The sequence below is a fragment of the Drosophila busckii genome, chromosome 3R, assembly GCF_011750605.1.
Source record: "Drosophila busckii strain San Diego stock center, stock number 13000-0081.31 chromosome 3R, ASM1175060v1, whole genome shotgun sequence".
Classification (NCBI taxonomy): domain Eukaryota; kingdom Metazoa; phylum Arthropoda; class Insecta; order Diptera; family Drosophilidae; genus Drosophila; species Drosophila busckii.
In genome coordinates this window covers 18395976-18415980 of record NC_046607.1, presented here as the reverse complement: position 1 = coordinate 18415980, position 20005 = coordinate 18395976, and the positions used below count along the sequence as shown (strand labels likewise).

Here is a 20005-nt window from a genome sequence, read left to right as displayed (position 1 = left end):
TTAGTAGCTTAAAAAGACTGCCCAAGCAATATTACAACGAATTTTTTCTGTTTAGAAACATAGTTTGTAATTTCGTCTGCTGTTAGCTCAATTTTGCTTGCATGCCAAAAGATGTCAGCGTACTAAGCTAAAACAGCTGACATTAGTTTATTGCGGTTTTTTGAGCAACGTGCGGCATCTGTATACATATTGTGTTTTTTTCTTTGTGCAATAACAATTAAAATATGGAAAAGCCTTGATGTGTCAGCACATTGCATTAATTTATGCTACATTTTGTGTTTACTTAAACTATTTGCTGTGCCTATCGATTTAAACAGAAGCCATGTCGTCTGGTTTGAAGTGTCGTAATTGCGGTTCCAATGAGATTGAGGAGGACAATGCACGCGGTGATCGGGGTAAGTAATATATTTAATATAAATCTTGTTTATAACTAATGCATTGTTGTATTTCATTGATACCAGTGTGCATGAACTGCGGTTCTGTGCTGGAGGATTCGCTTATTGTATCCGAGGTTCAGTTTGAGGAGGTGGGGCATGGTGCCTCCGCTATTGGACAGTTTGTTTCTGCTGAATCTTCAGGTGGAGCTACCAATTATGGCTATGGCAAGTTTCAAGTTGGCTCTGGCACTGAATCACGCGAGGTTACTATTAAGAAAGCCAAGAAGGACATAACGCTGCTCTGCCAGCAGCTGCAGTTGACACAACATTATGCGGACACTGCGCTTAACTTCTTTAAAATGGCCTTAAATCGACATCTAACTCGTGGACGCAAGAGCACACATATCTATGCTGCCTGTGTGTACATGACTTGCCGCACTGAGGGCACCTCGCGTAAGCTTTGTTTGCTGACATAGGCAACGTTTGACTTATGAGTTTGTTTTCCACTTACAGATTTGCTCATCGATATCAGTGATGTACAACAAATTTGTTCATACGAGCTAGGACGCACTTACTTAAAGCTCTCTCACGCCTTATGCATTAATATACCCTCCGTAGGTAAGTCGTAACAATTATATTAATAGTGTAAGAGTCGATAGGGTTTATTTTTCTTATGTCAGGCGAATCTATAGTCATATTTCAAGTCCTTCCGCTTATAAGAAAATCATCTTTAGGAAAAAACTCGCATAAGGCATTTTTATTTAATAAGGTATTATATATTATTCAAAGATTATTTCATATAGGATAACATTTGTCTTAATAAAAACATGTTGGTTTTAATAGGAGTAGAACAAATTCAGTACGCGTATTCAAAAGTTTTGAAACAAAACAAATGAAATTATATAAAAAAAGAAACATTTGAACCTCAACTGTATATATTCGCATAGGCAATCTTAAAGATTGTTAAAGAGTACAAATTAGTTTAATATTAATGCAAATGCATAAAGCAAGTATAAAATTGTTGTGGGCTTAGTGTAGAAAATAATGCAGCTACAAATGCTTTTAACTACCGTATGCAGATAAGAGATAAATTGTTGTTGTTTTATAAAGATTTTTGTTTAAAGAGTTTTGGCAGATGCTAACACTACTTACATCCGTATATAAATGTATATATGTGTGTGTAAAATGTTTAACTTGGCTTTCAAATTCGTATGCATACTTTAACATGGCATATAATAGATGTATATATGAATATATATATTTATTTTGTGGTGTATATATATTAAGTATATATGCTGGCAAAAAAATATGTTATTTGATTTATTTTAGAATATATATATCTTTACTTGGAGTTTATAGTTATCGTTAGCTGACTGATTGCCCTTTGTTTACTTGCTTATTGAAGTTATCATGAAGTTATCAAGGCATGAGTCTACTACATGTTAATATAGGTATTGTTTATACCCAGAGCTGTCAATGTGTCATTCAAATCTTTCATGAATCAAATTAATTGTATATGAAATTGATATTGAACTGAATCGAATTAATTTAAAACCTGTTCAATAGATCGAATTGCAGTACATTCCATTTGCAATTCATATTTAAACTCTGCTGTTAATACTCTTAATTAATTCAAAGATTACAGAAGTAGAACAATTACTTGGACTTTCATTCACTACAATCTTTATCACTTCTAATGAAAAGTATTTAATTTAATGTTGCTTAGTTTATGCATGAATGATTTGCCAATTGACTTAAAACATGAACAATTCATTTACAGCTCTGTTTATATCTAATGGTTATAGACTTCTCTCTGTTTTGTTTTTGTGTATATATAATGTATATGTTTAACTTTTATAGTTTGATGCTTGAGACTTTGTTTTTTTTCGTATGCATTTACCAACAGACTTTGTATATAGATATATAGAACTATGAAAACTAGAGCACTCTACTATGTGTATTATAATTATGTTTGTTTTTTTGTATATATATACGTATGCTAATATCGCTTTGCCTTAAAAATCCAATTTACTTTGTTGCATTGCACTGAAAACCCATGAGTTTCGATTTTGTGTCTGTTGCTGCTGCTGCTGCTGTGTTGGTCTCTTCTGTTGCTGCTGCTGCTGCCGATAGTAGCAGGCGCCCTGCCATTCAGCACAGTAGAGCTGTGCGCATCAAGTACTGCTATCACTGCTGGCCGTAGTGCCGCTAAGGTGCAGCTCCTCGCCAGCATTATTCACATTGTTGCCGCCGCCTCCGTTCGCTTGTCCATTGCCGCTGCTGTTAACAGTAGCGCTTGTGTTGCCGAGCGGCGTGTTGCATATCGAATTTGTAGGTGAATTCAATGCTGTGACTGTAGTGGGTCCATAGAATATCAATTCTGGTATTTGTCCGCCTTGGACACCTGTGCCATTGGTGCTCTCAGACGAGCACTGGAATTGGAATGTAACATTGCCCATCAGCACCTCAGACATGCCCTCCTGGCCAAAGAAGCTCAGCTCATTGCCATCCAATATCACTGAGGCGGTGTAGTAGCATTCAGGTTCGATTTGTATGGGATTTTCGAAGAATACATGAAAGGTGTTGCTGCTGCCATCCGAAAAGAACTTGGTATCATTCTCAGCCAGCGTGCGACCCAAGCGCTTGAGCTCAATCTTTACATTATAGTTGGCGGCGCCTGTGGAGGAGCCATACAAGCCAAAGCCCACTATGAATATTCTGCGATCCACTGAGAACTGTATGGAGTCGCAGCGTCCACGATAGCGCCATTGATTCGAGCGATAGGCGCATGACTGAAAGCGATGGCAAACTTGTGTCTTGAGTCCAGCACGCGAGCGCGTAGGAAAGCTTAGACTAGGCTTGACCTTGGCCGTAAAATGCAGAAACATGTCGATAGTTTCCTGTGAGGTTAGAATACCCGTTTGTGCCACACCATTGGCAAACTCCTCCAGCGTCATGGTGGGTATGCGTATCAAATGCAGCGCCTGTCCCAGCAGTCGACGCTTGTTCTGAGCGTTTTCATCAATGCTCATCTTCTCGCAGGCATTCAGTGCCCAATTGAGCGCCGCCTCAAACAAATGAATTTCCTTGCAGTTGAGCGTCTCACGCGACAATATAGACTCGAACGTCTTCAAGTCAATGTCGACAAAGTCCTCGGACTTAACTGCCATCTCGGCCTGTGCGTCGATTACTTCCCAGCAACGTTGCATCAGCTCGGGCTCCTCGAACAGACGCGATTGACTGAGAAGTAGGCACGCGTTTTTTGCCGTCAACTTGACTTCCAAATAGTTTACACAGGCGCGTGCCAAATGTGGCACAATGTATTTCTTTGCAGCATACAGCGTGGCCAATATGTGCTCAGGTTCCAGTTTGATTTCATCACAATAAAGATATCTGCAAATGAGTTGAGTTAAGCAAATGCTTATAGTATAGTTAAGTAACTTACCTTAACAGCGTTAAGAAGGCTGTTGGTTCCACATCAGGCACCTTAATCTCCTGCTTGTTCTCCGCCATGCCGCCATAGAACATGGCATAAAACACAGAGCTGCCTGTGGCAAGTATATACTTGTGCGCGGGTATAGTTTGTACAGGATCAATGTCTGCAAGGGCAAGGGCAACAACTTAGCTTTGACTTAAACAAATTGTGTGCGTTCACTTTGACCTACCGAACTCGCCGCCTACAATAAACTTGACATCTGAGAGCAACTCATTGTTGAACATCGCCGCATTGCGTTCCAGCACCGTCGCCTTGCTGGCCTGCCAGTTGGGATCGGCCGTGTCAATGGCATTGCAAGCGCCCACAGCCGCATAGCTGCTATTGCTGCCCGCTGCACAGACATACGAGCCGCTGCCGCTGCTGGGCGTCGATGTGGCAATAACAGCTGCAGCTGCTGTCGAACTGGAGGGCAGGCAGAATGTGGTGGGACTGCTGCCGCTGTTGCTGCTGCTGTTCAAGGCGCCGGGCGAGGCAAGCGGCGATGATGGCGCACTTATAGGCTGCGTGATTTGTATGTTGTGATCAGCAGCGCTGCCTGCAGCTGAACCAGATCCAGGTGAGCTGACTGCAGCGCCGCGTGGCTGCTGCTGCTGTTGCTGCTGCTGCTGCTGATGATTGTGCGGTGGCGAATGCAGCAACAGCCCATTGCCATTGTTCAGAGTCTCCACTGTAAATATAAATAATTATTATATTATATATAATTATATTTATTTGTATTTAACCAAAGTGTTGCCATGTCTGCAGTATACGCTGCCACATTTGCCAAATATTTGTTATTTGTTGTCGTCTCGACAACACTTCCGCTACTGTTGCTATCTATGTCCCCATTTGCTAGAGAGCTCAGACCCCTATTTTCAAGTGTATGCTCCCCTCCACCAAAAACGTACAAAATTGAAAGCATTAAATGCACCCAAGGCGGCGCACACACCGGTAAAGTGGAGCGTACAAAAATAGCGCCAGCGTCGCTGCCTGCGTCGTCTAAATCTGCAGTTTGTAAGCTTTAGCACGAGCATGGCGTCCGGGCTGTTCAATTAATAAATATATTGCAAGCATGACAGCATTCTAATTATATGTGCATTGCATGCATACATACATATTTATTTTTATTTTAAAATGCAACAAGTTCGCATTGAACAGCGCAAAACTGCAAAAAAATTAATTAGGCGCCTGTTTTCCCAGTCTAACGATTTGCTGGTGGCAGCGTCATGAAAAAATCGATAGAGCTTACACACACACACACACATACACACATTTGCAATGTTGGCTGTGCACCTGCTTTGGAAAATTCTATTTGTGTGTGCATTGCACTTTTCTTTTCGCTTACCGTTTATCCAGCCACTGTTTAACTGTGAATGGGACATGGATTCCTGATTGCGCTTATTGCTCGATTTCAATGAGAAACGATTTAAGGCGCTGTTATTATTACTGTTGTTATTATTATTGCTACCGCTGCTGGCCATGACTAGCTTTGTTAGCTTTTTATACGTGTTTGTATTGGTATTGGTATGTGTGTTTGCACAGCGCACAATCCGTGTGCGTACTTAGAGAATGGAAAATTTTCAAAATCTACAAACTATTTGCCAACTAAATTCTATAAGTGTGCACTTTTTCGTTGCTTTTGAGCGATTTAGTTTAGCGCACACATTTGTTGTCAATTAACACGCGTCACTGCTGGCTATTTTGTTTATATTCAATAAAATTGTTGCTGTGCATTTTACAAGTTGTTTTTGCTTTATGGTTTGTTGATATACGAGTGCGAGCGAGAGAGCCAGACGTCTGAAAGAACGAACATGCATTGCTCACTTTGGTTGTCAGCAAATGTATATCGACCAGCCGCCACACATATGATGTGCATAGCAGGCAGCTTGTGTATGCTGTGTATTTGGTGAAGCGCGCTTGTGCTTGGAATTTAAATGAGTTAGCAACGTTTTCGTAATTCATTGATTATATCATGGCCTCTATGCTAAATGTGTGTGTATTTCCGTCATGCCAATTGGAACGCGCGCCCGCGCACTTGTGCGTTCCATAAAATACGTCAACGGCAGCAAACGGGCGTACGTGAGTGCAAAACTCTTTGCCAGCCAGCATCATGTGCTAACCACAAAACGCGTGTGTTTAACATTTAAACTTGACTTATATTTTGGGCAGCGGTGCTATTGAGGCTATTGATTATTGCTTGGCTGCGCATATTTAATATGATGACCAGCATTGGGTTTGAACTTGAAATTGATTTGGTTTGCTTGTTTGTTCACTGTCATCTTTGAAGGTTTGTTTATTTCTTAGATACACACACACACACACACAGATAATAAAATTTGTCAAAAGAAAACCTGTTTCTGCTGCTGCGCAGCCGGCGACCAGACGAAAAAAGAAAAGAAATCACAAAAATGTTGATGACCTTTGGCTATGTCGATGGCTATAAACGATTTTCAATTTCAATTGACTGGCTTAATTTCCTAGCTGACCAATACTCACTGTGGTTGCGTTGCTGCTGCTGCTGTTGTTGCTCGGGTGGCGGCAATTCCTCGTTTTCCGGTACCCGAGCAGCGTATTCCGGCTCATAGTTGTGCGCATAGGCGCTGCCCCAATGCCCGGTGAAGTCGTCCTCCTCAAGCGTCAGCAAGTGATCCAGCACTTGGACGCCGCGCTCGAGCGGCGCATGAAATTTATTTATTAACTCCGAGAGACGCAGATTGAGGCCGTAGTTGGAGCTGCTCACACCACGCGGTATGCTCGTATCCACTGCCCAATAAAAGAGATGACGTCCCAAATGGCTGCTCAAATGATTCGCAAAGGCCTCAATCATCTTTGTAGCAACATCTCAGTGCCACAAGCATGTGGCATGTTCACAAACGACTCTCTCACGCTTGTTTGTGTTTGGATATTTTATTTTTTTGGCACTGCAACTAATCAAAAATAAAATTGTGAGCTTATATAACAACTTGACAAGAGCGTGAGCTCTCTCCCGCTCTCAGTCTATGGCTAAAACCACAAAAAATGCGCGTTTGTTGTAAATTGTTGTTGCACTTTCACTTCCCACAGCCCACAATATCCAAATACACTTCCCCATTTTCAATTTCAGTTAGCCACACGCATTTGTTTTTACGACAGGAAGTTGTCTTGGCCTTGGCCACTTTCATTTCCACACCTCACACTGCCCCTCACGCCCATTTGGTTGCAGGTATTTCTCAAGCAGAATCCACCTGCTGCTGATGCTGCTGCTGCTGCTGCGAATTATGCAAGCAACTACTTTTAATTGGCAGCAATGCGAAGCCCAAAACCAAAACAAAACCGCGTTATTTTTGTAGCGTCATGTTGATCATACTTATATATATACATATAGTATGTCTGTACATGCGAGACTGTCAACGCTGTAGCTGAACAATCAGCATTGCTGTTGCCACAAAGATACTTGAGACGCTGCTGGCGTTGACGCCCCGGCAACAACAAAACAAAAAACCAAACAAAAAACCCCCAACAAATTGTTTTTGCGTTTTTTGCCATCTTAACAAATTTGGCTTGTTGCGCTGGCTTCCGGGCAACATTTTTATACTTAGCTAAGCTCTGACTAATTTCAACAAATTGTTAAAGTGCTTCATGGCATTTATTTGTGATCATTTAATAGGCAAGTCTATTAAAAGCGCCCAGTATAAATCTGTTTATAATTATTAAGAATTGCTATTAATATTGAAAGCCGCAGTTAAGACTTTTTCTTTCAAAAAGGAAATCAGCAGACTTCTAGAACAAGCTTTGTTTATAAGAATTGCATTAATGAAAACTGAAATAAATTAAAATAAATGAAAACTGAAATAAATTGTTTAACGATTTCATTTATGCAATTCTTATGCTTTTGAGCTTGTTTATAATAATTTATTATTTGTTTTTCATGCTTGCAATTTTGCGCCAAGAAAAACTTTAACTAAAGTTATCAATGCCAAGCACATTGACTAAATTAATTGTACAGCTTGACTAAACACGTCACGTTCAATTATACATCAGCTATGGGCTTTTTGTTTATGCACATTTGGTTGTCTTATTATTATTATTATTGTTGTTGTTATTGCGCTGTTCTGCACGCATTTCAAATTTGCCGCTTGCATTAACTTTACGCGCCCTTTGCTTAATTTATGTGCTTGTTGGTTCGTTTGTTTCCATTTCATTTTCATTTCAGTCTTTTTTTTCATTGCCGCTTTAATTGCAAATGGCGACCCACTTTGGCAACGGGTCAGACTCCAAATAGACCCCAAACCAAAAGCAACGCCCGCGTAACACTTTCGATTTTTATTTCCTCATTACACACGCCGCAAAGAAAAATAAAACACCAAAAATTATATTTAAAACAAAAAAAAAATAAAAAAAAAGTGAAGAGTTATCTTTTTTTGCTTTTCTGTTGGTTTAGTGTAGCTGCTTGTCTTTTTATTTTCTCATTATATATTTTTGTTTTGCTTGCAGTTTCAACTAATTTTGCAATCGCGAACGCCTTTTGGTCTGCTCAGCAAAAGTGCAAAAGGGTTGAATTACCCAAAAGATCAATTAGAGCTAAAAATCCATTCGCTCACGTGTCGCGCGTCTGATTTGTCAATTTTGCGCTTTAATTTATAGCAATTGGCTATAATGACTTGATAATTAAGTTGGCCAAAAGTAAATCCAATTTATCGATAGTATCGATATATATTTGGAAATATTGTACTGTATACAAATATTTTTCGGTGCATAAGCAATGATAATTCAATTTCTAAATTAATAAGCTCCAATAAATTTTATAAATAATTATAGCTACACTTACTCGTAGCAAAGTGTATCGGTTGACGCTATTTTTAGCTTTAAATTAAGCTGTTAGATTTGCTGTCAAAATGCTTAATAGCTTTGGCTGAAGTGCCCTTAGCTTGTTGCGCCATTATTCAGGCCAAGTCAGTCATTTAGGCCTTGTGGCTTTGGACGCTTTGATTTGCAGATAATTTATTTTTAACACATTAGTGTGCAATTTTGTTTGTTAGCCACAATCTACTTGTGTTTAGTAATTCTTTTTATATGCAATTTACATGTGTGTCAAAAATAGAAAAAAAAAAAAACAAAATGATAATAACACAAATTTTGTTTATAACTTTGTTTTCTTCGCTTTTTGTAAGTCATGCTGCAGTTTGCCTAATGACCTGACGACTTGACTAAAGATTGGTGTATTTCTTGTTGTTGTTGAGCTTTTGTTTGGTGTTCAAAGTGTTGCACAATAAGCCCAAAAGGCCCCTCCATATTACGCGCTTAGGTTCTTGAGCAAGTTTTGCAGTGATTCGCACATTTTTTTGACTCACTGTGTGTGTGTGTCTCTTGGCCTGGCTTAAGATATACAACAGTATGTAAATGTAGATATATATATTTGTGATTTAGCTGCTTGTTTTGTTTAGAAACCAGTTTTATGGTTTTTCGAGTTTATTTGTTTAACTTTTGAAGCATATTCGATTCTAAATACTTGCGTATTGTCATCAAAAAATTATTTATTCGCCACAGCGCGTTAATATTTAAATATACATGTCTCTCGCTTGAGCTGAATTTCAATGAGCTTCGTCTAGAGTTAGTTTTGTTTTAATGTTTCTATTTGGCTAAGGCGTGGCTTTAAGTTAAAGCCTCAACTAAAGGTTTATTAGGCTCGAGACTGTTAATTATACTAAAAATTTTACACTTAGCACACGAAATATAATTAAATAAGTTGAAAACACAAACACACACACACAAGTTGAAAATGATTTGAGAATTTCCATAAGTATTAATTAAACAGCGCAAGCGTTCATTAGTTGCTATTATTAACAAAAAACGATTGTTTTATTGTTTTTACAAATGATTTTGCGCAATTGCATTACGAATTTACATTTTGATTATTGTAATTTGAAAGAAAACTTGAACTTTATTTTGCTTGTAGTGTCGACATCAGCTGTTCGGCAATTGCAACTGCAACTATATTTAGTATATATTTATTTTAGCAGCATTGCTTAACACTTTCACACTTGAGCCCTAAGTACGCGCTCTTGCTATTTTAAGCGGCTTTATTGTTGTTATTATTGTTATTGGCAGTTAATAGATTTGTTGTCTACATTGACGTAGACGTCGTCGCTCTCGTATAAAATATGCACATAATTAGTTATAAATTAAAAGTGAGCAGTGGGCGTTTGAGGGGGGCGGCTTTAATTATGACATATTGCTCGGAGAAATTGTAATTAAATATATGTAGACTTTCGGTATTTATTTATTGTTTGTTCATCTCGCTATTCAGTTTTTTAATTGCATTGCACTACACTTTGTTGTATGGTTTGCCTTTGTTTTGTTTTTGCTTTGTTGTCATAATAATTTACACGCATTTTACCGGCGTTTTTATTGTTGTGTTATAAACTCTCAGCTTAATCGCACATAAATTAAAACGTCAACAAAAGAACGCGCGCGCTTTGGCAATTTATAATTATTTACAACAAAATGCTGCTGGCTACAAAACACTTGAATAAATTTTAATTGTAATTGCCTGCAACAACAATTATACATGGCGCGCAGCTGTACTGGCGATTTAGCTAAATTATTTATTATTATTTTTACATTTTATTTTGTGCGCATGCGTGTCGATTTACTGCTGCTGCTGCTAACGCTGAAGCTTCGCCGGCTGTTCGATGTTCGCGCGTCAACGAACGAATTCGTAATGACACGCGGACAGCTTGGGCAGCTTCATTTTCGATCAGTCGTTGGCGCTCTCAGCTGCGCTCTCGTTAGTTCGCTCTCTCGTTGGCGCGCTCACTCGCTTGTCAGCTGTTGCCTTGAAAGAGAGCGTTAGAGCCTGCGCTTAAGCTGGGAGCGCATGTAGCTTTGATTTTTTGTTTGTTTATTTATACAATTTGATTTTAGCGTTAATTTCTTTGCTTTTGATTAAACTAAACTAAATTTAAATGCTAAACAAGGTTGCGCTGCTTATTTGCATTTCTATATGCGATCCTGTTTTGCTGCTTAAGCTAAATGCACTTAAATTTCAATCACGCACACACACAACACAGTCAATAATTAATCGTAAGCATAATTATATAACAATTATGCAGTTAATTGCGGCTCCAAATTGTTTGAAGCAGGCGCTCAAAACGTAGCACGCCCGAAAAATGATAATTGCTGTCATGACAAACGCAAAAATAAAACTTTAAATAATAATCATTTCGGTGTGGGCTAACGCTGCTGCACAGCGACAGGCAGACAGGCAGACATTAAGAAACCATTAGCAGCAGCAGTGGCAACCACCCCCAACCCCCAACCCCCAATGCTTGTCAAACAGTGGGGCAGCTGTTGCCGCCGTTGCCTGCATAAGTGGCCTGCTGCACAAAAGGGTCAAAATGTAGTAGCTACGACAACAGCATCATTTTTCAAGTAGCAATGTGTGTGTGTGTGTGTGTGGGTTGTGGGTGGCTCGCTTCAAATATGCGCATTCATTAGGGTTTAATAAATATTTTTTTTGAGCGCACTTTGTGGACTTGCAATGGATAAGCTGGCCTTTGACTGCTCCTCGCTTGTGTTGTGGTTGTAATTGCTGTCGACGCTTAACAGCTGCAGCAACTTCTATGTGTGTGTGTGTCGGCAAGGATACAAAGTGTCCAGCGCGCAGCTAATTTACTGTTACAGCTAATTTACAGTGGCTGCAAAAAAGCGCATACAAAAGTTGATAAATGCTTAAAGCTTCTAACAACTTTCAACTTTTTCATGCGCTGCTCTCTTTATATTTTGCCTGTTCAATCGACAGCAAATCAAACGATATTTCTTCTTTTTTTTTTCATTCACATTGCGTTAAATGCAAATTTGAAACTTGCTTATTTGTCGTGCACTCAAAGCTCACACACATCTGCATACATGACGCTTCCACACGTCTGTTAAATATTTGCAACGTGCCGCTGCAAGGTTGTTAAAGCTCCATTGTTTGGGCTTCAGTGTATGTGTGTATATGTGTTAGTGTCTGTCTTCTTCATCATTTTTTGTTTTCGCACATAATTTTGATTTTCCCGTGCGGTTTTGTTGTTTAACGTCAAGTTTATTTGCATTGCGTATTTGTCTTTCATGTGGCTTTGCTATGGTTTTTATTATTATTTGTTACTAATTAACGCTAGTTGCGTGCTTCAGCTAGAACTAATTGTGTGTGCGACTAATAGGCAAACAGAAATGCCAAACGCAGCTCACAAAAAAAAAAAATAATAATATACAAAGTGCTACAAGGCGTATACGCAACAAGCTTTAAATTTATATAGCGTGCTACAAGAGCAGCTTAAACTCACGCGCTCTCTCACGCTCTCTGCGACGCGCTCTTTAGCTCTCAATGCCAGCGTCTTGTAAAAGTTGAATGAATTTTAATTGTATTGGTTTTGAGCTTGGGGTTCAAGTTTGGCTTTTCGGCAAAGGCCGGTTTTTGTTTTGTCGATTTTATGCATTCAAGGTCGCCAAACAAGTTCTTCTGCTGCTGCTCAGTTCAGTTCAGTGTTGTTATCAATTTTGCATTGGCCCTGAACATAACACTTAAAAAATACTTGCAGTTGTTTAATTTAATTGACGTTTTCCTTATTGCAGATCCATGTTTATACATTATGCGCTTTGCCAATCGCCTGCAGCTGGGCGCGAAGACACATGAGGTGTCCATGACTGCGTTGCGCATTGTGCAGCGCATGAAAAAGGATTGCATGCACTCAGGACGACGACCCACAGGACTGTGTGGTGCAGGTGAGTAACAGCTGGAGACTTTTGTTGCTTTAAACTTTAATTTTTGTTTTATTTAGCGCTGCTGATTGCTGCACGCATGCACGAGTTTAGTCGCACGCTGGCGGATGTTATAGGCGTGGTTAAGATACACGAGTCCACGCTGCGCAAGCGGCTGTCTGAGTTTGCAGAAACTCCCAGCGGTGGCTTAACGCTGGAAGAATTCATGACTGTGGATCTGGAACGTGAGCAGGATCCTCCCTCGTTTAAAGCAGCGCGTCTTAAGGATCGTGAGCTTATACAAAATGTAAGTTTTCAACTTAGCTACACATTTTATATGTTTAAAATCGAATCTTTTTTGTAGATGGGTGTACATGAGCTTACTGAGCTGCAAAAGCAAATTGATGCGCATTTGGAAAAGGATTTGGGCAAATATTCTGGCAGCATTATGCGTCACTTGACCAAGGGCAAGAAGGAGCACAAGCAAGAGGCTGTGGGCACGCCAGATTCAGAAAAGGAAATTGAAGCAGCAGACAGCAGACAGTTTATTGAGCAATCCAATGCCAAGGTGATCAAAGAGTTTATGGAGGATAATACAGACGAGACTGAACCAGCGCCAAGCATGAGCAATGCTGGCATAGAAGGACTACGTCCTGATATTGAAGCTATATGCCGAGTGACACAAAGTGAGCTGGATGAAGTGGAGCGTGCCAAGAAGCCCACAGTAACCGAACTATTCATAGATGATTTGAATGATGATGAACTCGATCAGTATGTGCTCACTGAAGAGGAAGCTGTTTCGAAGCTCGACATGTGGAAGAATCTAAATGCAGAGTATTTAAAAGAGCAAAAGGAACGCGAGGAGCGCCTGGCCAAGGAGCGTGAGGAGGGCAAGCCGGAGAAAAAGAAACGCAAGCCACGCAAGAAAGTTATAGGCCCCTCATCCACTGCTGGCGAGGCCATTGAAAAAATGCTACAGGAAAAGAAAATCTCTAGCAAAATAAATTACGATATACTCAAAACTCTAACCGAAGGCATTGGCACGCTAAAGAGCGAGCATGAGACTAAAGTGGAGCTGCCCAAGCCCAGCAGCTTGGAGGAGCTGCAACTAGCGCCTGTCATAGTCGAGGACGGGCCCATAACTAGCAAGAAGAGTCGCAGCAAAGCTGCTGCTGCTGCTTATGAGCTGCCAGGACCTAGTCAGAAGCGTGTTAAGCTTGAAGCAGCTCTGCCCATAAGTCAGCCAGCTGAGCCGCAGTTGGAAGCCGCCGTAGCAGGTGAGTTTATAGCAGCGTCGCAATCTTTTGTACATAAACTTACGCATTTGCTAACTGCACAGATGAGCTGGAGGAAGATGCTGAGGCGGATGAGGTGGAGGCTGAGCCAGAGCCCGAGCAGGAGGCCACACTACACGACATGCTTAACCAGGGCGCTGGTGATGACGATGAATATGGCTATGGCTTTGATGAGGAGGAGGAATATTAGTTGTAAGCATTTGCATTTAAGCAGTTTTCTACATTCACTTTGGTATTTTCTATGTATATGACTGATAAATCAGCCTAAACTACTCATAATGTAATATAATTATATTAAGCTTTAAGTCTTTAACAAAAACTTGCGCCTTTACTTTGTTGCACTTGTTGCGCATTAGCCCAGGCCATTAAATCATCGCACTCGGGCCAGCCTTAGCGCAGCCATTTACATGTTTAAGCCGTGTTGCCTTACCAGCCCTTAGCTGCGGCCAAGTAGAGAATGGCAACAACAACAACAAGCAACTTGCAACTGGGTTTATGGGGTTGCTGTTGCTAGTTTGCTTCTAATTGTTGGCGCTGCCGTGGCGCGCCTTACAAGTGCTGCAAATAAATATTTCACTCTTAATCATGTTTTGCTTTCACTGTGTGTTACGTTGCGCTGTGCTGTGTGCGCTCCAGGCGGTCGGTAGTAGTGCAGCAAGTCCAGGCACAAGCCCAAGTCCAACTTGAGCCTGGCCTCTCGACTGCCAAGGCGAGGCCTTGTTGACTGGCAAGTACCCAAGCAATAAGCTGTTGAGTTCTTCTTGCTGCTGCTGCTGCTGCTGCACTTGTCTCTGCAATTTTATAGTTATTATGCACTAATTAGTGTTAATTTAGTTGCTGCTCTGCTCGACAATCGCTTGCGAATTGTTGCAGACTGTTGCACATTTTTAGGCTCTGCGTGGTTGTTGTCTTGGCTACAAGCGAGAGGGGGCCAGCAATATTATAAAATAGCACTAGACTGCTTAAAATGCAAATTAAAAGCGGCGCACTTGGATTTACAAAGCACTAAATATAATTTAACATTTAGTTTTAACAATTTTCGCCATAGCTTTGTTTATAAATCAAGCAATTAACGAACTTACATCGTTTATTTATTTTTGCAAGCTGAAGACTTGAATAAATCACATGCAAATGTATTGAAAATAACATAAAACTTTGAAATATTACTTTATTTGGTTATATTAAAGATTTGCAATGTTTCGAATATGTAAACAAGTTGCTTATATTTAAATATATATAACTGAATGCCTAAAGCAGATAGTTTAAAATTTACTTACAGCCTCTGCGCTCTTTGTATTTGTTTTCAGGCGCACTCAACACGAAAATAAAGTTAAAATAACTTGACAAAACTAGTTTAATATCTTTATTGTATGTCAATATATTGAAATTATAGCTGCTAAACAATGATTAGTAATTGTAATCATTTAATTAATTAGTTTAATTTTATTTTTTAGTTGAGCTACTCATTTGCATTTATTTTCAATTTCGCTCATATACTAATCATTACGATTACACATAATTGTATAAACATTACGATCATTTATCAAAAAGTATTTATTGATTTGCTATGGTAATTGAAATTAAGCAGCTCTGATTGAAATACAATAAAAAATAAAGAGCTTGCCTGCTGCGCTGCTTGTTTAGTCGTCAAGAGTCAAAACACAACTGACCTGCAAGTGGGTTGATTAGAGATCAAGGATCGAAGGTAAGAGCGTCAGCTCTTCAGCGAGTGCATGATACAATAATTCAAGATAGCGGACTGCGCTCTTGGGTTACTTAGTTTGTCCTGGTCGCCAGCGAGCGACTGAAGCTAAGCACCCGAAACACTCAAAACGAAGAGCGCAGTCCGCTACCTTGTATTATTGTATCATGAGCGAGTGTAAGCTGTCGCCAATGCTTGTTCTCAGTTTGTAATCTCTAGAGGCAGCAGCGCTGCTCGTGTCTTCCGCTCGTGTGCGCTCGATATGTCAGCGCTCTGAGCTGCTGCGGCTAAGCGTAAGCGTTGCTGCTTTGCATCTCACGATTTGGGTGGGAGGGTAAGAGCTAGTCTAGACCTAAGGCTAGTCAAACATCATGCATAATTTTTTAGCCTACATTGCATTGCTTGTATTGAATATTGAAATTGAATGGTTCTTATTAGAAGTATAAACTAATTGTTGTTTTGTAAATTGAACATTTCAATTTGTAAGCTCGTGTAAATGCTTAGCGTTGCTCGCTTGCCAGCAACTTCTCTACCTGTCAGGTATTTAGACAAGTGCATGTGCTTAAATCAACGATTTGTGTCACACCTAAACGGACTTTGCTGCTGCTTGAGCTCATAAATAGTATACGACAGTAGTAGTTACAAATTTAGTGACTGCATTTAATGCTTGCGCCAATGACAATTTGCATAATCCTGAAGCTTAAAGCCTAATGATTAATAAAATGCACACACAACCACTTGGCACAAGCCGAGCTGAAGCCGTAGGCGTGACTCTAAAGGGGAGCGCACAGTCAAGCTTAAATAATAATGTCAAAATGTGTCTGCACATGTAAATCCAACTAAATGTGACAGCTAAAATGGCAATTAGTACGAACAACTTCGGTTGACCAAGCGCACTTGAAAGTTTTTGGCTACAAATGTGACTATGGGCATGCGCTTTGTGTGTGTGTGTGTGTGTGTGTGTATGCACAATGCCAACCAGCGGGCTGGGCAGGACTTGCCTGCAATTTAAGCAGCGCTTTTGATGTGCATAATCCTGGCATAAGCTGCTCATTAATCATTAATGCTATAATTTTTGAAATTTTATGCACTTTTTTTTTTGTGTGTTTGCCTTTGTCAATTGTCAGCTGTGTGGGCATTAATTAAAAAATTCCTCTTTGCTCGCTCAGCGAGAGCAAACGCAACACATAATACACTGTCTCTATATCGCAGCGATATAGTTTAATGCAATTTAATTAAAAGTGTGGCGGCGGCGTCAGCGGCAGCGAAGCCTTTTTTACACTGCGTTTAATTCGAAATAATTTTCAGCATTTCAGTTATTTTGCAGTTTGTGTAACTTGTGTATATTTGTCGTCGCTATTATTAATTAAAGCGCTTGTCACGCACATTACGAAAAATAATTTACAACAAAAACAGCGCACTGCATTTAATTAAAATATTCAGAACACACACACACAGTCTTGCTGTTGTGCTATGTGTTTATTGATATCAGGTATCTGTGTCATTTGCCTGAGCGATGCATTCGCATGTGTACACATGTACTGCCAATCCGCTTAATGCGCTTAAAACGCAAGTGCATTACGTATACGCCGCGTATACTATATACGGCAGCTTAAGTATGTTAAATGTGCCAATGGCATTTGTTTTATTATTTTATTGCATTTTATTTGCACACTATTTAAAAACGCATTAAGCAAAAGAAAACTGATTAATTAGCTGCGATCAGCTGCAATTAGTTACATTTAATGAAAATTACTTAACACATGTTTGTGCCCACACATAAAACGTTATCAAATTAACTCGCCGGCTCGGCTCTAATGCGCTGCACATTTTGATTTATCTTTATGTAGTAACAACATAGACATGAAAATAAATTTAAATGTTTGTGTGTGTGTGTGTGTTCGATTGTTTGTATTGTTGTTAGCTAATTTATGTGCTAATTATGTTGGTTGAAGGGTTGGCTAACTTTTGAACGCTGTTGGCTAATTAAATGGACTTGCTTTTATTTACAGTTTGGCAGCAATTGGTTATGGAGCAAGCAATCAGGTGAGTCTTACAATTTACGTGCGCAACTTAGAGCGATAAGCTGCACTTTGATTTATCGATAACATTAACAGATCAGTTGACTGTCATCTCAGCACAATTTTCAAGCCAATCAGCTAACTATTCAACTGACTGTAAATCAACAAATTGCACATAAATTTACTGCTTACATTTAACAAGAATTGCTACAAGTGCAAGTCCAATCAGTCTTACAATTCAGAAATCATGTTTTAATATTTCAGCAATCAATCAATTAGTAAAAGTTTTAATATCGACATATCGCTTACTATAAACTATGGCTAGCAATTAAAGCAAGAGCTGCAAAGCTGCACATGGGAGGCAAATTCACGAAATTTAGGCTTACAATGCCCATTAGCAGACAATTTCCAGGCAACGAGCAAACACAGACACGCACACGCACACAAGTAAACCACGCACAATTCGTTGCTGCATGCAAATATGCAGTAATAAAGTAAATAAACGTTTACCACCCGTTTTAATGCCGCAGGCAGTCAGGCACACACACACACACACAGACATATACATGTGCAGTGGCTATTAGAGGCTGCAATGCTGCAGCGTATCGAACATGAAGTGCCTGGCAAACTGTGCACGGGCTATGATTGCAAAATACAAGTGCAATTACCTGGCCTGACAGGCAAACTTAGGCACACACACACACACACACAGAGACACACACACAATGAGAGCAAGCTTAACCAGCCTGCATTTAGGGCTGTTAGTAGCCCTAGCCGTAGCCGTAAAGTAGGCAACGATAATGGCATAAATTCAATGTATAAACATAAAATGGGCAACACATAAACAGCAGCAGCCCGTGCAGCGCTCTCGGCTATCTCCCACACGCTAACTGTATGTGTATGTGTGTGTGTGTGTGTGCGAGGCGCGAAATCAGCAGCAGCAGCAACAACAACAAGCTAACGCCGCTGCTAAAAATATGTATTAGCCCCCAAAGTTTACTAACAAAATTAATTATGCGAATTAAGCGTAGTAAAAGCACTTTAAGCAAGTTAAGCCACACACAGCGCAAGAGCAACCGAACTGAACCCAACTGAAGCTTATCAAACTATTGTGATGACCATGCGACCATAACATGTGCTGCAGCTTAGCTGCGTTGCCATAGTAAGCAAAGCATAGCCCAAGCCGCAGCACCAGCAGCAGCAGCAGCAAGCATTGTTCAATTTATGCGCTGGCTGGCATATGGGTGTGTGTATTGCTGTATTGTTGTGTTTGCTAGTTAGCAGTTTGTGGGCTACAAACTAGGCCAAGCAGCTAAAGGCGGCTACAGGCGGCTACAGCGCCTGGAGTTTTGTTTATTTGAGTGTGAAATTTGAGTTATAAGCGTTGGCATGCCGCAAGCTATAGATAAGCGTTATGCGATCAAATAAATATAAATATTTTTTGCCTTTCTGCTGCTGTTGTTACTACAATGTTAGTAAAGACGGCGCCAGCGCTGACCGTAGCGTATAAAACAAAATGGCGACGCTGCAGCGGCGCGCACTGGCTGCCAAATTAGCTAAAAGTCGGCGACAGTCATTCTGTTAATTGCCACACACACAAGCACACACACACACACATGCGCATGCATGTCGCCTGCAGTTTGTAAACTTCGTAAATCAGCGCTGCGTTTTAAATTGAAAGCATAAATATCTGCAAGTAATAGACAGACAAGCAAAAAAAACGTTGTTTGTTACATTGTTAGCAAGTTATGTTAAATTTATAGCACGCACATATTTTTTTATTCGCTGCACACACAATTTAATTAATTAGCAAAGTTTTTGCTATTTAATATACAATAACGCGCTAACAATTGCATTCCTTGCGTGCAATTTGCTTGGCTCAGCATTAAACAATCTAACCAACACTGCTGTCAGTCTTTCGTCTGTTCGACATAAAATTGCGCTAATTAGGTGCAAAAGTTAAACAAAAATTCAGCAGCTTTCCAATATATATTTGGTGCGGCAGCATATGCGCTGATAATTAATTAGCTATTGGTCCAGTGATTGGCTATACAATTAGCTGAAGCAAACGCGTAAAGCCGAACGTCTCTGCCCCAACAGCAACAACAAAAGTAAACATTAATGAAGACGCCTGTGCATTTAGCTAAAGCGTGGCAGTACTAAACGCCCACTGCTGCAAAAAAATGGGGGGAAGAAGTAGTAGAAAAAACAACCTTTTTATTTGCTCTGCTGCCTTTTGCCTTATTCTTTGCATCAAGTTTCGCAATTGTTTTTATTGCTGACTGGCTTGGCTTGCTTGCCTTGCTTGTGTGTGTGCTTGTTTCTTTAAAAATAATGACTGCACATTAAGTATACGTCTAACATGACATACACAACCAGACGACAGTTACATGTGTGTGTGTGTGACACAAAGC

At 40.0% G+C, this 20005-nt stretch overlaps 2 protein-coding genes across 3 annotated transcripts; one reads left to right on the top strand and one right to left on the bottom strand.

Moving 5' to 3' along the window:
* Positions 1 to 170: 170 nt before the first annotated feature.
* LOC108603873 (transcription factor IIIB 90 kDa subunit) lies at positions 171 to 14135 on the top strand. The gene is made up of 7 exons (XM_017993045.1): positions 171 to 395; positions 462 to 830; positions 891 to 995; positions 12448 to 12597; positions 12654 to 12880; positions 12938 to 13850; positions 13913 to 14135. Exons 1-7 carry the CDS (start codon positions 323 to 325, stop codon positions 14056 to 14058), a joined length of 1983 nt encoding a protein of 660 aa, XP_017848534.1. The 5' UTR covers positions 171 to 322; the 3' UTR covers positions 14059 to 14135.
* On the bottom strand, positions 2487 to 10529 carry LOC108603872 (BTB/POZ domain-containing protein 6-B). 2 transcript variants are annotated; one of them, XM_017993043.1, is made up of 5 exons: positions 10453 to 10529; positions 6349 to 6779; positions 4043 to 4540; positions 3823 to 3976; positions 2487 to 3770 (listed from the first exon to the last, which is right to left on the bottom strand). In XM_017993043.1, exons 2-5 carry the CDS (start codon positions 6677 to 6679, stop codon positions 2552 to 2554), a joined length of 2202 nt encoding a protein of 733 aa, XP_017848532.1. In that variant the 5' UTR covers positions 6680 to 6779; positions 10453 to 10529; the 3' UTR covers positions 2487 to 2551. The 2 variants fall into 2 exon arrangements, with proteins under 2 accessions (XP_017848532.1, XP_017848533.1); XM_017993044.1 differs by lacking the exons at positions 6349 to 6779; positions 10453 to 10529 and adding an exon at positions 4596 to 4647.
* Positions 14136 to 20005: the final 5870 nt, after the last annotated feature.

What these genes read in the sequence shown, in the direction of transcription:
- LOC108603873 (XM_017993045.1), top strand. Translation starts at nt 323, where the DNA reads ATGTCGTCTGGTTTGAAGTGTCGTAATTGCGGTTCCAATGAGATTGAG. An exon ending in CCGCACTGAGGGCACCTCGC is followed by an intron (nt 831 to 890) that starts GTAAGCTTTGTT and finishes TTCCACTTACAG; the next exon opens with ATTTGCTCATCGATATCAGT. An exon ending in GTTGGAAGCCGCCGTAGCAG is followed by an intron (nt 13,851 to 13,912) that starts GTGAGTTTATAG and finishes CTAACTGCACAG; the next exon opens with ATGAGCTGGAGGAAGATGCT.
- LOC108603872 (XM_017993043.1), bottom strand. Translation starts at nt 6,679, where the DNA reads ATGATTGAGGCCTTTGCGAATCATTTGAGCAGCCATTTGGGACGTCAT. An exon ending in GCAGCAGCAACGCAACCACA is followed by an intron (nt 4,541 to 6,348) that starts GTGAGTATTGGT and finishes TTATATTTACAG; the next exon opens with TGGAGACTCTGAACAATGGC. An exon ending in TATTGTAGGCGGCGAGTTCG is followed by an intron (nt 3,977 to 4,042) that starts GTAGGTCAAAGT and finishes TTGCCCTTGCAG; the next exon opens with ACATTGATCCTGTACAAACT.